The sequence below is a fragment of the Phasianus colchicus genome, chromosome 5 (genome assembly GCF_987193195.1).
Source record: "Phasianus colchicus chromosome 5, bPhaCol1.hap1.1, whole genome shotgun sequence".
In the NCBI taxonomy this organism is placed as follows: Eukaryota; Metazoa; Chordata; class Aves; order Galliformes; family Phasianidae; genus Phasianus; species Phasianus colchicus.
Genome location: NC_143440.1, coordinates 8,197,678 through 8,214,447, shown reverse-complemented (window position 1 = coordinate 8,214,447; position 16,770 = coordinate 8,197,678). Strand labels below are relative to the sequence as shown.

Below are 16,770 nucleotides of genomic sequence, written 5' to 3'. Positions count from 1 at the left end.
TTATCACAGTAAATGTTCAGTAAAATAACATTTTCATTCTACTACTCCTGATGTCAATATATGTTTGAAAGCAGAAAAGACTGTACTGGTGTCAAAAACTATATGGATTGCAATATCAGTTAGAAATTTGCCTCCTAAAATGAGTAGTCGTTTCAGAAAATATTGTCCTAGTTAAGAATTAAAGTTTTCATTATTCATTCTTACTTTCATTGCTTCCTCGCTCTAAGTGGAGGCTAATTTTAAATATTCCTTCTTTTTCTAAAAAGATCACCTGCTTAGAAAGTGATACAGGCCAGGCACTTTGAGAGTCCAAACAAACTCTGAATGAGAGCTAGATTTTTAATTCACAGAAATTCTTCTCTGAGCCCTGTAGCTGCCTGGTGATGTTCAAAGAGCAATTCTTTTTCTTTCTGCATACTGTGGCACCTTCTGAAAGAAAGGGTTCTCATTTTTTTTGATACAGACTACCTGACACCTTCCTGTTCTTTGCAGATGTTAATTTTATCTTGCAAAAAAGCCATATATTCTTAGCTGATCACATGAGCTGGAAGATGGCAACATTAAAAACTCATTTCTCTTCAAAATTTGCTACTATCTATGAAGATTAAAAAAACAAACAAGAGGAGCCACACCCCAAACTATGAATACTGAATTCCCGCCTCAGTGAATCATTGAATCACAGAATATAATATATATACATTTGTAAATAAATCAGGAGTAAAAAGGAGCAAAGGCTATGATAGACTGAAGGAGTCACAGAGCTTGGATTAGATTAATAAATTATCATTCTCATGCTATAATTGCATTGCTTTCTATCTTCAGTAATGCATAATACATATCTAGGGTCAGAAGCATTTGTAACGATAAGATTCAAAAGCTTGAAGCAAAGATGTATCTTGGCTTTTGTGTCAGTCCCAAAATATAGTAAAAATACTGTTTTTATAAAATAAAATGGGTAAATGAAATTAATTCCATAAAATATATTTGCATTTATATAGCCTTTTCTCGTTGACAAAGGATCTCAAAGTGATTTCCTGATAGTCATATAAATTTCATATTATGAACTCTATTTCTGATTATTTCTGCTTAAACGTGTCGTCTTAATCACCAGAACTCCAGGCTACTTTGTATTAACTATGCCCTATTCTAATTTCCAGCCTTACAAATTATGAACTAGATTTGTTGCCTCTCTTCTGTGCTGGCTGAATCCTACTCAAAAGAGTAATCTCCCCAAATTCAATGGAGCTACTCGCATAACTCTTCAGCAGCACATTAAAATATTGTAGAGCTTGCACCTATACATCTGAGATGATCCACGTCAGTGATTCTGCCTTTATGGCTTCTTCCTGTAAATTTAGGAGATCATAATGCCATCCTGCCAGAAGAATATTTACTCATTCTGCATCTGCATCTAGCAGAAAAATTCCACAACTCACTAAGAGGGATGCCTTCCTAAAGGAGGGAGATCTGTCTCAGGAGCATGTGTCAGTCCTCATGCTTTGTAAACAGCATCATGTTTTCTTTCCTTGATGAGCCAGAAAACAGCCTGGTAATCTGCCTGGTAGCTATATGAAAAGCTTATCTACTTCATTTTGTATTCATCTGAAGTTGATCCACTTAATTATTTCTTCCATTAAACGGCCCGCTGCTGCATTTTCCTGTTGGAATAAGCATCTGTGTTTCAGGAGACAGATTTTATGCTCAGAGGAGCTGGGATTAGAAGAACAATCACTCTGCTATCAGAGATTTGTGTTTGGAGACGGATTGCTTTTGAGCACATAGGAAAATTTTTATGTTGATGCGCATCTGTGTTATGACATAATTTCAAGCTCTGGCATGGCAGTAGATATTATAGTCCACAGAATCAGAACTGTTGGTTTGGGATAAAGAAGACATCTAGTGTTATTAAAAATCACAAGGAAGCACATGGCAAAGTAGGCCAATGCAACTGCTTATAGCTGACTTCATGGGCTGTGGTGTGCAGTGCTCGCTTGAAATAGAGCATTTTGGGGCAGAGGAGGGTTTGATGCAGTAATAGAAAAGAATGCAGCAAATTCAATTAGACCATCATAAGACAGAGCATAAGGGAAAGGAAAGGCTTTGAGATCTCTGGCTCTACAATGTACCGAGATATAAGCACTCTTCAGAAGGATGACAAACTTGTCACAGGTAGTCGTGCAGAGCTTCCCTCTCTCCAGCACGTTACCTTGGTTTCTCTCTCCTGTGCTCTACTCTCCATTGATCTGCACCTAGTGAAATCGCCTAGCATTTGTCTGCTTTGTAGTTATGATCATCTAAAACAGGATATCACAGATTAAATGACTGAAAACTCACTAGAGTTGATGCAGTTTCTGTTTGCAACCACAAACTGCCCAGCGATGCTCAGAACTCTGTTGCTAAATGCTCTTTCAAAAATGCACGAGTACTGCCCAGTGCTGCTTTGGAGCACAGCCACATCAGTATTTACTTTAACAGCTTCACTGAGAAGCCAGTTGGATTCAGCTTCTGCTGTCAGCCTGGAGATATCCTAGCTGCACAGACAAGGAAATGTGCTGAAAGTTGGTTTCTTATGTGACGCCCAGAAGGTTTCTCATCATTTTTACTTGGTTATAACCTTTGACATCTTGGCAATATCAATTAGTAAGCTGAGTTCTCCATACTTTCTTTTATCTGAGACTGTTATCTCAAAATTCAGATTAGCCAAAATTGGATTGTGTCTCCTTCTGTGACCCGGTTGCTTCAGAGAGTTCTCTGTTAACTGAAAACCCAGTGACAAGTCAGCTTATGTGTTTTGTTTGGATAAATACATTTATGCAATTTCAGCTTGTGTGTTTTGTTTGGATAAATACTTTTATGCTTCCTGTGAGAATTAATATTAGTAGGCACTAATAAATGCTTCCTGGTTCAGGTCTGAAGCCTTTAATTTCAGACATTACAGAAACCTGAGCCCAAAGTACATGCTGTACCCGTTTTGGGGGGGAAATTGAGTAAAAAACCAAATGACACAGAACTCATCTTTTGTACAGTTAAAGCACTGACATAGGAGCACCATATATCACAGCAACTCCACTGTGAAGGTGCATTGAAGGTCCAGGTGATTATAAACTGGAAACATTGAACTTGGTTGTGACACTTAATGCTGCTGAAAGCCAGGTTTCACTTGGGGTGTCTGTGATTTGCTTTTTCAGATTCTTACTTTTCCTTTGTGATTGGAGAGAAGTAAGCTTTCATAGCAAAGTTAGGCTCAGCCTTCTCTGCCAGCAATGTCCATGCCCCTGCCTGTTATCCTCAGGATAGCGAGCTGCTAATGCTGCTAGTGTTCCCTGCTAGTGTAAAGAGGTTTGTGTGGTGGGTGCACAGCACAGCCCATATGAAGATATGCAGTGCTGAGTAAGAAAACTGCAAATACACTTAAAACAAGAGCAATATCTAATTGCAAAGAAGAACAACAAAGTAATTTTATCCACTCAATCTGTAATATGGCATGCCAGCAGTCCACAGAAATGTGATGTGAGAGTCTAAGTTCAGGAGTATATTTGTGTCAGGACATACTGAACTTTTAAACAGTTTCTTACCCTCGCTACGCGTAGGCTTAAATGCTTTCCTGAAGTGAAGTCTGAGAAACTTACACCTTGATCTTACTAGTAATAATGTTGGGTTTGTTTGGCTCTAAATCATGCTCTCCATTTGAGTATGGTTTGATGTTTCAAATGAAATATTTACTTTCCCTTGGCATCAGAGCTTTCCCTTTGTGGATTTCTGTAGTGCATCATTCTTGCTGAAGGTCTGTTCTCCATAGGGTGTGCATTATTAATTTCTATTTGCATTACTAATAGGCTGGCTCATGCATTGAGAAGATATGTTTTTTTTTTCCAGGAGTAAAATTTGTGGTCTTGTACCTAATCCCAAGTGGGATTCCTTCATTGAACTTCAAGACATAATATAGACATATTTCACAAGTTTCCCATTTCCCTATATAACAAATCTGTGCCAATCAAGGACTTAATCCAATCAATTACATTTTTTCTTTTATGGAATGTGTACTGAGGTATGGTTATAATTTATATTTTTTCTATCTCTCGGGTTTTGTAAGTCACTTCTGTTTTGGACATTATTGTCTGAACACAGCTTGCCTGGATTATAGATGAGCTGTCATCTCACTTTACATGAAGGCACCCTTTTAAAGCACTAAAGAATGCTACATGAGAAATCCTAAATATGTAGTTCTGATATGTATACTGTAATTTGTGGGAAATAATGGAAAACGAAGAGAAACAAGCAAAGTAAGAAAAGCAGTGTTTCCTCAGTAAATTTTAGATTAAGTGAGACTTAGAGAAAGGCATTCTATTATTCTATGACCATTCTACTCTATTAGAAGAAAAATATAAGACATTCTTTAATATAGCCAAAGAATGAGAAATGAAGACTGAAATGGTACTGTCAGCTTATGTGGATTAAGGTAAAATATCAAGAAAAATAGAGTATCTTCATTCATAAATTTATAAGTGAATTGTAGTTATAATCAGGTCAAGGAAGTAAAATAAGAAACCAAGAATTAAAAAAAAAAAAAGATTGTACTTACATTGGTGACATATTCAATATCCTTCCAAATATTACATTCCCTGGGAAAATCTGCCAATTCTAAAAAATTATCCACTACCACTTGGCCAATCAAGTCATGCCTGGAGAATCTGTCAAAGTCATAGACAGAGAAATGGAGCTTCCGTGCATTCAGATCATTGTATGGAACAGTAAATAAAAAAACTTCATCAAAAACTGGATTTAGGGTCTTTCTGTGCACTTTAGTCTGGTGTTTTGTTTTCCTATCAGGAAGTAGGTATATCTTCACATACGGATCTGAAGTTCCAGAGAAGTCTTTTGCTGGCAGGTTGATGGCCTTGTGTATCTTCACTATCAGCTGCTCTAAATCACAGTCGTATTTCAGAATAAAGTTCAGTTTTCCACATGCCTTGCTATTACTCCTCCTGCCATCATCTGTGTCCACAGATCTTTGTTTATAAAGTTCTGGCTTAATGCGGCCAATTCCAGTCAGTTGCTCCTGTTTCTGAACCTGCTGAATGTTGAAGTCGGGATTGGAGAGGTTGAGCTGTCTTCGGATTGAATTATGCCTTAAGTGAAAACAAAAGAAATAGGTTGGGTTGACAATCTGTGCACACAGCAAAGATCCTCTTTTCATTTAACATGTTTTCTTAATGTACAACATCTGTAGTGTCAGATTTTTACTTGCATAATGTTATAAAACATGATAATTAGTTTTCTCAATCTAGTGGCATAAGCTCTCCAAATTTGGCTGAAGAATGTAACAAACTCAAATTCATTGCCATTGCAAATCTACTGTATTAGAGTCTATTGCCAGTAACTGCTAATCAGTTACCATTTTCTGCAGAATCCTCTGGATTATTGTCTATGAAAATGGGTCATTACAGGCCAGATCCTATTACAACTGACATACCCACCGAGCTTGGTGATTTCTAGTGTTAAGATAAAGGTCAAAGAAGATACTTCTTCTCAGCTCTCCATTTCAGTGACTTGATCTCTGCTCCTACCACATTGTTAACTGAACTGTTCTGGCCTGAAATTATTTGTTGATCCTCCCACCAGTTGTTTCGTTTTGTTTTTCACTCATGACTGATGTAATGAGCTCTGAAGTACTTAGGCTGCAAAGCTCCTTTAATTTCATTACTCCAATGAGAGAAAGTTGTTTTATCTTCAGTCCAGTGAGATTTATTACCTGGATTCGCTCTTTTATTGTGATTGAAATTTCCACTTCATGAGATAACAGAAATCAAATCTGCAATCACTGCAGGGGTAAATCACTTTCAGGGACGTGAAAGCTGGATTAGGTAAAATCCTAATCTTATGAGTTGGATTCTACTTTATTGTCCTATTCATATGCAGCAATTCAGTGTGTTGGAGTATCATGAAATTAAATATAAAAGGATAATGTGGAAAATGCTGACATAGGGTTAAGTCAAAACGATTTATATTGAATGTAATCAATAGTTACTTTGCTACCGCTGTTCTTTTATTCCTTCTAAATGTGTATTTATGGATGTGCAAATCCCCTTATAAACTACCCTCATAATTTTTCTGTTGTTGTATAATAAATACATAATTTTATAGGTATACACATGTAATTGCCATGAAAAAATATTATCAGGTCACAGAAGAAGATGTATACTGTTCAACTGTAAGTTCCTCAGAGCAATGGGAGGTGCAGAATATCCTTGGAGAAGTAAAAAGGAGGGAATGCTTCCTTGCTGAAGTCTTAACAAGGATTGTAGCAGAGGCAGGTGCCTGGTCTCTGTGGCCACTCAGGAGAGTTATGCAAGGAAGGAGAGGGAGGAGCAGAGACAAAGGTGAACAAACCAAGGGTGTGGTACAGTGAAGATGGGCTCCTCCTGTTTTCTGGAAGAGTGTTTTGAAGAAGACCTGGGCAAACATATGAGGTAATGAATGAGGTTGTAACGAGCAATGCCTACTATCAGCAAATAGAATAGAGTAGTGAAGAGACCTGGGCAAGTCATTTCCTTGTGGGCATAGAGACAGACTAGGAACAGCTGGCAGAAGGACAAACTGCAGAAATTCACAGAAGTGAGGATGTGGCTGGTGCACTGAAGATGCTGAGGAGCATTCTGTTAGAAATTGGGATTGCAGCTGTTTCTTGTGAGATGACTATACTGTGGTGATACTGTACATCTGTCATTTGACCACATGTCAGAATTGCTAGCCTGTTGTAGAAGAGTTCCTATATTTGACTCAATGATTTCACGATACCAAAGACACATATGAGAGTTCTTGGTGTTAGATGTTGGATACAAATCTTCCGTTGTTAATGAATCTCATATCATGCTTATTTCCTAGCACTTTGTAAGCAGAGCAGCACCAGCCCTGTAGTTCTGGGGTATCAGTTTTGAGTCAGAATTCAGCCTTGCATGCGGTAGACTGCAAACTTGAGCATCTGTAATTACGGCTTTGACCTCCTCAGAGATTCCTATATCAAAATGAGCCCATTCTTACACTAATCTAAAGAGAAGTACTTGGAGATTTTGCTTCACAGCATTAATGCTGTTTTGCCATCTTCTCATATTCTGCAACGTATGTTTTGCACTACTGGCAATTCCTGAACTGGCTGAGAGCTGCTGTCCTTTTACTTAGGTGACCAGAAAAGAGGCTACCAGGAAACTCTTGGACAACTGCTGTACCTTCTCTAGCTAGACTCAGAAATTTACTGACTGGCTCTCCACACATTGATCCTTTCTCTTACTGTGTGAAGCTTAATCCTTTTATCATCTGTCCCCAATGGTCACACCCTGCTTGCTTCCTGTTCCCTCCTGGGTTAGTTCTCCTGTTCCCCTGGAGTCTTCATTGACTTTTGTTCAGTCACTTTTATCCCCCCCAGTTATGACTGTGGCTAAAATCTATGACTTTAAATCCCATCTCTAACTCTTGCAAGTGTTTCATTAGCTTGCCCTACTTTTCTTCCTTAGCTGTTTTTAAAATGTTTGAGGAGACATTACTGAGTGCTCAGCACCATGCTAAGTGCAAATGGATATGCTTTACAAGCTAAATGTAGGCTGCTATGGTGCTTTAAGGCACCCACTTCTCTGGCTGCTGACAGAGAGGCACAAATGAGGCAGCAGTTGACACAGTGGTGGAATATCATTGTGATCCTGTGCTTTTAATCTACTTGTGCACCTTGATAATTTTACATTTTAAAAAAAAAAAGAAAAAAAAAAAGAACATGACAGGTAATTATGAATTCATAGTAGACCAGCATACCAGATAATCAAGCTGTAATTCTTTGGCTATATCCATATTCATTAATACTGGAGATAAATTGAAGTTACTGACCTAGCAGAAGAGGTTGGTTCAGTGGTCTGACGATGCATTCGTGCATTGTGTACACAGTTCTCCTTTGTCCCCGCCTGAGCATCTACTGGAATATCAGGAGAGGTGTGGCTGATCTTCATGGAGGACTCTGGGTAGGTTGTTGGCTGACCAAGATAATCCTCGCTGTAGTCATGGTCATTGGTCTCTGTATCTGTGTAGTTCAGGGACTCTTGTTTGTCTTTGTTCCCAAATGGCAGGCCACGCTCTCGCCAAGGAATCCAGCAAAGCTTCCAGGACACGAACAGGGACACACCAAACAGAGCAAGACCACAGGCTGTGACAACTAAGGAAAGCAAGCTTATTGAGATATCTGCAAACAAGAACACATGTATGTCACGTTTAGTGCTTTTTGTTAGGAAGTCTGGATCACTAAGGCATAGAATATGGGAAGTAAATGTCTTTAGATTGCAGATCTCCAAAAATTAAATTCTGATTGGTGCAGCAGTCACAAAATAGAAACATATTAAATTTTCTATTCTTTTTAAAATTATTTCTTTTCCAATAAGAAAAGAACAAACTTGTTTTGAACTCATTGTAAGTGTAAGTAATGAGTAAGTAAGTAAGTAAATGAGTGTAAGACTCATTTTGATAGAACTGAGTTTATATTTTCCTTTCAAAAGCTAAGTGTATTGAAGGGCCTTTCTAAATATAAATAAAGGCTGTCTACTTCATCACTCAGTTTCCTACTGGTGAAAAAGTAATACCTGCAATACATTTTTTCCCCTGTATTCCTCTTGAGTAGTGCAGTTTCCTTCATATTGTTTACCAGTTCTTACTACCTTCTCTTCTAGAGACTGTTAGATATGTTCACAATCAAAAACATGTGCACATGCATACGTGGATTTTTTTAGGTATTCAACTGAAGTATCTTGTGTTATTATTAGTTATTTTCCTCCTAATCCTGGACTCATTCTTACATTTGCAAACGATTATTGACTATGAATACATGTCCTGCTGTTCATCATTTAGTTTAGATACTAACATCTCTTCAAAACTGAGATTTTTAACTTTGAAGGCTCTTTACTCCGTTTCCAAAATTCTGGTATAAAAGAAGTGCAGAAATGATTCTCGTGTTGTTTTTCTCCATGTTCCTAGCATTATCCTACTCCATAATCACATGAGCAGACTTAATTTACAACTAGGAGAGATTTTTTTGTTTTGCTTTTAGTTGCACGTTAGGAAAATGACTCAGTGGAGCAGCTGCTTTTATGGTTACAGTGTTTTTGAAATTAGTTTCTCTGTGGATTACAGAATAGATCACGCCTTAAACACAGTATGAAGTCTATTTTACAGCCTCAAATTATAAACAACCTTATCAAAGCCATTTTTCATACTGCTTTATATATTTAGAATATCAGCCTGCATCTCTAGAGGTAAGAGCTAGCCTAGGTTTTAAATGGGTGGTACGAGGTTGAAAGGTTGCTCTTAGCAGGACAATGGCTATTCAGATGAAACAGCCTCTGTTAATTTGAACAAAGAATATTTTTTTAAGTGAAAAAGTCAGTAGGCTCAGCCCGATGCGAGTCATTCTCACTAGCCAGACAGATTAAATTTCTGCAGAGTGGAGAGTGACACTCCAATCAGCTTCATGCAGGAGCCGTTCGGTTTATTTTGCATGCTAAAACCAATTTTAAACATTTTTAGCCAGAATCGTCTCTTCTGTCCTTTTCCCAGTATGAAGACAAAGTTCATTAGCAGTGGGGACAGCAAAGCATCTACCTACAGTTACAGCAAAGTGTTTCAGAGCTAAAATTAATTAAAGAAATTCCTCCCATGCATAAAAGGCAATGTGGGAGAAAGTAGAACAGTGGTTCTTGATATTTTTGGAATATTTACTGGTAAACAAGCCTGCCAGTGGAGGCAGAGACAACTTCTCTGTATGATTAAAAGGCAGAGGAACTGGGATGCAGTAGTGAAGGAGGACCTTCAGAATAAAGCAATTTGTCTTAGATTCCCTGGAGGAAATACATTAGATGTCTGCAAAAAGGTTGCTTTTTCAAAGAACTAATTGGTGTAAATGATCCAGCACTGAAGGAAATGAAAAACTGGGAACTGTCAGAACAAGGATAAAGATTACAAGGTGAGAACTGAACAAGAGACTGCCGAATGCTAAGTATGTGTGAAGGTGAGGAACAATTTGAAAGGCAGACCAACAGTTCCCTACCTTGAGAATGATGATAGCAGCAAACACAGCCATCTAGAGAACTGACATCATGAGTAAAAAAAATAAAAAACGATAGCAGTATAAACTACATTTCATTCAGAGAGTTTGAAAAGCTTTAATAATATGGTTCCTCATTTAACAGAGTAACAGTGTGAACCCTCACCTCGTGACTTTCAGAGAAGATGGTTAAGAAACAGTTTAGGTGACTTGCCAAGATACAGAATAAGAAGTGATAAATCTTCATCATCTTGGTTTTACTTCTGACTCTTTAGGTAGAAACCATGTTTTTTTGGTGTGGATGTTTTATTTCTGTGGGTGGAAAAGGGATGATCATGTACCCATCTTACTGCTATGAAAGAGAGTGGGACTGAAGGGCTCTAAACTGTTACATTTCACTGGCCAGTAATTTTCAGCTATTACTACCCCTGGCTATCAATTTGCAGTAGCAGGCCAAGTCCAGTTCAGATAGCTGAGGTCAGTGCAGTGCCAAGCAAAGAGGTTTTTTACTGTATTCTGGAGCTGGTTTTACACGTAAATTCTTCACAGACACTCTTTTAAGTAGGGAAAAAGGGATTCAAAATGTAAAAATATATGTATATTTTTTGTTTTGTAGCAACAGCACTTATGGGACAATGAGGGGATCGGGCTTAGCCAGAATGGGTTCATGAAAGGCAGGTCCTGCTTGACCAACCTGATCTCCTTCTACAATCAAGTGACTCATCTGGCAGATGAGGAAAGGCAACTGATGTAGTATACCTAGACTTCAGAAAGACTTTGACACTGTCTCCCACAGTATTCTCCTGCAGAAGCCAGCAGCCCATGGCTTGGACAGGTACACTCTTTGCTATGTAAAGAACTGACTGGATGGCTGGGCCCAGAGAGTGGTGATGAATTCAGTTAAATCCAGCTGGTTACCAGTCACAAGTGGTGTTCCCCAGGGGTCGGTGCTGGTGCTTGTCCTCTTCAATATCTTTATTGATGACCTGGATGAGGGCATTGAGTGCACCCTCAGTAAGTTGGCTGGAAGTGTCAATCTGCCTGGGGGTAGCGAGGTCCTACAGAGCAAGCTGGATAGCTGGGCTGAGGCCAATGGGGTGAAGATCAACAGGAACAAGTGCCAAGATCTGCATTTTGGCCACAACAGCCCCAGGCAACACTACAGGCTTGGGGCAGAATGGCTGGAAGACCGTGTAGAGGAAATGGACGTGGGGCTATTGATCAGTGCTCAGCTGAATGTGAGCCAACAGTATGCCCAGGTGGCCAAGAAGGGCAATGGCATCCTGGCTTGCATCAGAAACAGTGTTGGCAGCAGGAGCAGGGAAGTGATCATCCCCCTGTACTCAGCACTGGTGAGGCCATACCTTGAGTACTGTCTCCAGTTTTGGGTTCCTCACTACAAGAAAGACATTGAGGCCCTGGAGCATGTTCACAGATGGAAAACTAAGCTGGTGAGAGGACTGGAGCACAAGTCTTATGAGGAGCAGCTAAGGGAACTGGGATTATTTATTCTTGAGCAGAGGAGGCTCTGGGGAGACCTTATAGCTCTCTACAAGTTCCTGAAAGGAGGTTGTGGTGAGGTGGGAGTCAGCCTCTTTGCATGTGACTAGCAATAGGACTAGAGGGAATGGCCTCAGGTTGTGCCAGGGGAGACTCAGTTTGGATGTTAGAGAGTACTTCTCTGAAAGAGTAGTCATGCACTGGAATGGGCTGTGCAAGGATGTGGTGATGTCACCATCCCTGGTGGTGTTCAAGAAATATTTAGATGTTCTACTGAGGGACGCAGTTTAGTGGGAAATATTGGTGATAGGTGAACAGTTGGACTGATGATCTTGGAGGTCTTTCCCAACCTTGGTGATTCTATGATTCTGTGACAGAAACATTTTAGCTTTGATTATTAAGAAATGCTCTTATGTAAGCAGAATATTTTGTTTGTAATTCAGGTAAAGTGACTTCATATTGAGATGATTTATTAAGTGCAATCAAAATAACACAACACTCAAAAGTATACTTGATGAATAAAACTGATCAGTTTCTATGACAATACTTAACTTTCTTCCTCTTAAGTTAAATTTGTTCTGTAAAATTTCTTCTTGCTTGCCTGCACATCTATTTCCTCAAAAAAGATTTGGTCTGCATTAATGCAAAATTCCTTGGCAATTTAGCTGACATATCACAATCATAGAATCATAAAATCACAGAATCATAGAATGGCCTGGGTTGAAAAGAACCACAATGACCATCCAGTTCCAACCCCCCTGCTATATGCTGCGTCGCCAACCAGCAGACCAGGCTGCCCAGAGCCACATCCAGCCTGGCCTTGAATGGCTCCAGGGATGGGGCATCCACAGCCTCCTTGGGCAACCTGTTCCAGTGCCTCACCACCCTCTGTGCGAAAAATTTCCTCCTCATACCTAACCTAAATTTCCCCTGCCTCAGTTTAAAACCATTCCCCCTTGCCCTATCACTATCCATCCTCGTAAACAGCCGTTCCCCCTCCAGTTTCTATGCTCCCTTCAGGTACTGGAAGGCCACAATGAGGTCTTCTCGGAGCCTTCTCTTATCCAAGCAAAACAATCCCAGTTCCCTCAACCTTTCCTCATAGGAGAGGAGCTCCAGCCCTCTGATCATCCTAGTGCCCCTCCTCTGGACCCACTCCAAGAGCTCCACGTTCTTCCTGTACTGGAGGCCCCAGGCTCTCAAGGGCTTCTTATCCCAGTCTGTACGAACACCTGGAATTTACACCCGGCCCAAGTGCAACGCTTTGCACTTGGCTTTATTGAACCTCATTAGGTTTTCATGGGCCTCTGCATGGCTTCCCTTCCTTCCAATGTATCGTCTGCAACGCTCAGTTTGGTGTTGTCTGCAAAAATGTCTTTACTGATCTAAGAGCTGGCCTAGTGAGCTGCAAGTTAGCATTCCAGAGATTCTTAGATAGAGTTGAGAGGAGTCATATCTTCAAGGACTTGCATTTTTCTTTCTGACATTTTATGGCTCTATCTATCCAGGAATTATATACATTATGTTCTTCTTGTGACAATGAACACTTCCGTTTTTTAAGAAATAAGAATACAAATAAAATAATAAAAGTTGTCATGACTGCATATACACAACTGTAGTTGCACGCATAAAGGAGTGTACCCAAACTACACACTGGGTTATAGAAATAAGCATTGAAGGTCTGATGTCAGTACATACTGAAGTTTTTATACTGGTTGTACTATAGATGACCACAGAGAAAAATTCAAAGCTTTACAACCACTGATCTAAACACTTCTTCAGTGTTACAATAGCTAAAAATAAAAAAAAATCAGGAAAATCAAAACAGTGCATTTCAACATTCATTTACTACCCTACCAGTGAAGTAACCATGCTGCTCTTTGAATCTGAGGCATCGGTCTGAGTTCACAGAGGTGATGTAAATTGCTGCTAGTGACTGCTGAAAATGAACGTATTACATGCTCTTAAATTTCTGGAGTAAAATTGCACAGAATTATACCTGGAGAAATGTGGCCAGATCAAAGGGCTTAAGGGGAACACTGAGTAAATCAATGAATGTGAAAGGTGAGATGTTACTGAGAACTTGTTAGATTCGGAGAGAAAACAAATCTTTAGTGGGCAACAGATGGGGGACAAAAGACAAAGATAACAGCTATATATCATCTTATGTACTGTTATCTTCCAGCTTGGCAAATCCCTTGTACCTCTCTGTCAGCAATACCCATAGCTGTTTATTCTGGAAAAAAAAAAAAACAACAAATAGATTATGATGATATATAAATGACAAAGAGCCACATCAGTAACTAACTCATTAAGGCTAGAAATTCTGGCAGCTGCCAAGGTTAAGATGTTCCAGCTTTTATGGAAAAAAAAAAGGCTTATTTTCTTCCTCACACCTGTACGTAATAAGAGAGACATTTCTTAACTAACACATTTCTTCATTAAGGACTGTTTGGTCAGAATTCAATTTGTTTTTCATTCATTTTGACATGAAGGGTCAAGATACAAACATTGTAGCATTTCAGGGTTTTAATGCTGATAGTAACTGAACACTTTAGCTTTGCATGTGTTTAGAGGTTTTAAAAGCTGCAAGAGATATCACAGTGCATTTAACACCTAAGAAAAGCAGGAAGTGATTTTATTTTAGATGTTTAAGATATCTTTTGCACAGAGAGTTTTTGCACAAGAAAGGAAGCATCCACTTTTGAGCTCCGGAGAATCTGTGGTTAGCAAAAATACTGGAAACTCTTATATATCATACAAAAAGTCACTTATTGCAATGACTTCTTGTCATTGCCATGATCAACCACAGTGAAAAAATGTATTATTTTAATGTACCTAAAAAAAAATGTTCAGCAGTTAAGAAATTAGCACTTAATATTTTAAAAGGAAATTCATCACATTGACCTCAGGCATACAGAAAGAAATCCTCCGTGCACCTTGAATAGCCTGAGTTTGACTAGCAGCTAGATGCAAGCTTAGTGTACTCCCAGGATTGGGATTATTCGGGAATAAGTGTTTAAGATAAAGTGTCTTCTAACACCTTGTTTGTCAAAATCTTCAGAGTGCTTCTTTGATGCAAAATACATTCACCATTACTGTTGATCAGCTGGCAACATCAACTAATTTCAAACATCATACAAATATGGAAGAGAAAAATGTAATTTAAAAGAATCTTGAGAGAAAGATTTTCTGTCTTAACAGCTTAGTGATTTGAGACATCCATTCCTTCTGTGCTGTGTGTGGGCATGTAAGTCTTAATCTCTGAAAGCTACATTTACACACACAAGAGTTTTTGGCCCATGATATGCAACACTGCAGATGTTTCTGTTGATGATAATGTTCTAGTATGCTGTTTTTTTTTCCCTGAAGAGACATTTTTAAAGCCAACACTTGGATAACACCAAGACCCGTTTGTTTTAGTAAGGGAAAAAATATTTTTGGTATGTTTACAGACATCTTCCTGTAGTTGGAAGTTTATCATACACAACCAGAATAAATTCTTTCTAATAGGCAACTGCAAAATAAAATGGAAACAGGTTAAATTCCATTCTGGATATCAGCTGAAGCTGCATTCTTGCTTCTTTCCACACCTGAATGGGTAAACTCCCTGCAACTAGGGAGTTCCAGCTCATCCAATTTTCTTCAAGAAGAAACTGTTGCTTTAGTTGACTGTTTTCTGACTCCTTAAACATTATAAATCCTGTAGGGATTTTATTGATAGAGACCACTTCAGACATTTTACTGATAATACAAAAAATAAAGTGCAGACTGTGATTATGCTTGTATTCTGTATTTGCTCCAGGTCTCAGCTCAAGGAAGCTCCTTACTCACCACTGCAGTGTCTGGATTAGTCTGTTAGTCTGTGTGGGACATGCCTTAGCTGTGAGATGTGGACCAACTGCTGAGATACAGTAAGGAACTGCTTTTTAGATGCTTACCAGTTTGGGTTGTTATTGTCTGACTCATACTACAGTTCGATTGTATGGAAGATGGGTAGACCCTTTACCATTTAACACAGAATGTTGTTTTAAGGTAACGTTATTACATAACAGATCAGATGAAAAGAGGACTACTTCAGCTCAGATAAAGTTCTGGTAGTTGTTAGTTCCCAGATGCAACCTGTGTTTCACTCCTACTGCTCCTTCTCATTTCATTGGAATCAGGATTGCATAAATGCTAACCACCAACTTGACTCCACAATGACAGGGAAGGAAAGCACTAATGCTTTCCCAGATTTTTTTTTACTGTCCCTACTTCTTAACTGTTATCCTTTAGCTTCCTGTTACAGTGTCCCATTGTTCTCTCCACACTGCCTGAGAGAAAGAGCTCAGATGTGTCTAAGCTGGTTGCTGTTCCATGAGCATGCATGTTCACTGCCTCTCCTGAACTCAGCATCCTCTCCCCCTGAAAAAAACTGTTTGCAGTTACTGTGATTACTAGTTAATTAGCAGTTAGCATGAATTGAAGAAGAGATGTTTTGCTTTTTGCTTTGTTAGTTTGATCCTTCTAAAGGCACAACTGGCCCCACATTCTGGTGACTTCAGTTCTCTCAAATTCCTGAAGCTTGATTAAACTCTGTAAGAACAGAACACGCTGCTCTTTGAAAGCAGTGTGTGCAGAGAGCAAGAAAAATCTCACTGAAATCCCCCTGCTCCAGATCTTTGCCCTGAATTCCCAGACACTTTAGAGCTTTGCCATAGGAAGCTTTCTGGAGGACAATTATAACTACCTTTATTTTGGCACTCAGTACCAAATATACTGGATATAATCTTTAGTAACCAGCCTGCCAGGAAAAGAGCTCTTGATTTTTTAAAGCTAATTCTTGTTTTCAACAACAGATTCTTAGCCTAAAAAAGAAAACAGTTCACTCATTAAACATTGAGGTGATCTTCTCATACACCTGTTTTTATCAAATAATACCAAAACATGTTCTTTAGGCATTCTTCTTCAAAGAAAAATCTACAACAATGCAATGGTCCTAAGTTTCTTTATTAGGTAATTGTAGGAGATGCAAATGTCAAGAAAAGATAAAATGAATTTGATATCAAATTCAGTCTCCCAGTCAAAGAGAAAACATACCCTAATAATCATATATTTCCACCTCGAAAAGAAATCTTTAATCCTCCTAGGAGCAAAAATAGAAAAGAAAAAAAAGAGATTTTGACATTAACTAGAGAAACTGGAATTGTGTA

General features: G+C 38.8%; 1 protein-coding gene across 3 annotated transcripts in view; it reads right to left on the bottom strand.

Annotated features, from left to right (window-relative positions):
• Positions 1-16,770, bottom strand: part of SYT9 (synaptotagmin 9) — a 70,953-nt gene that overhangs the window by 31,156 nt on the left and 23,027 nt on the right. For all 3 annotated transcript variants that reach the window (XM_031613868.2, XM_031613869.2, XM_031613870.2), the window contains exons 2-3: positions 7,876-8,224; positions 4,583-5,129 (exon numbers count right to left, since the gene is read on the bottom strand). In XM_031613868.2, the coding sequence (XP_031469728.2) occupies positions 4,583-5,129; positions 7,876-8,224 (896 nt within the window). The remainder of the gene's footprint in view (positions 1-4,582; positions 5,130-7,875; positions 8,225-16,770) is intronic.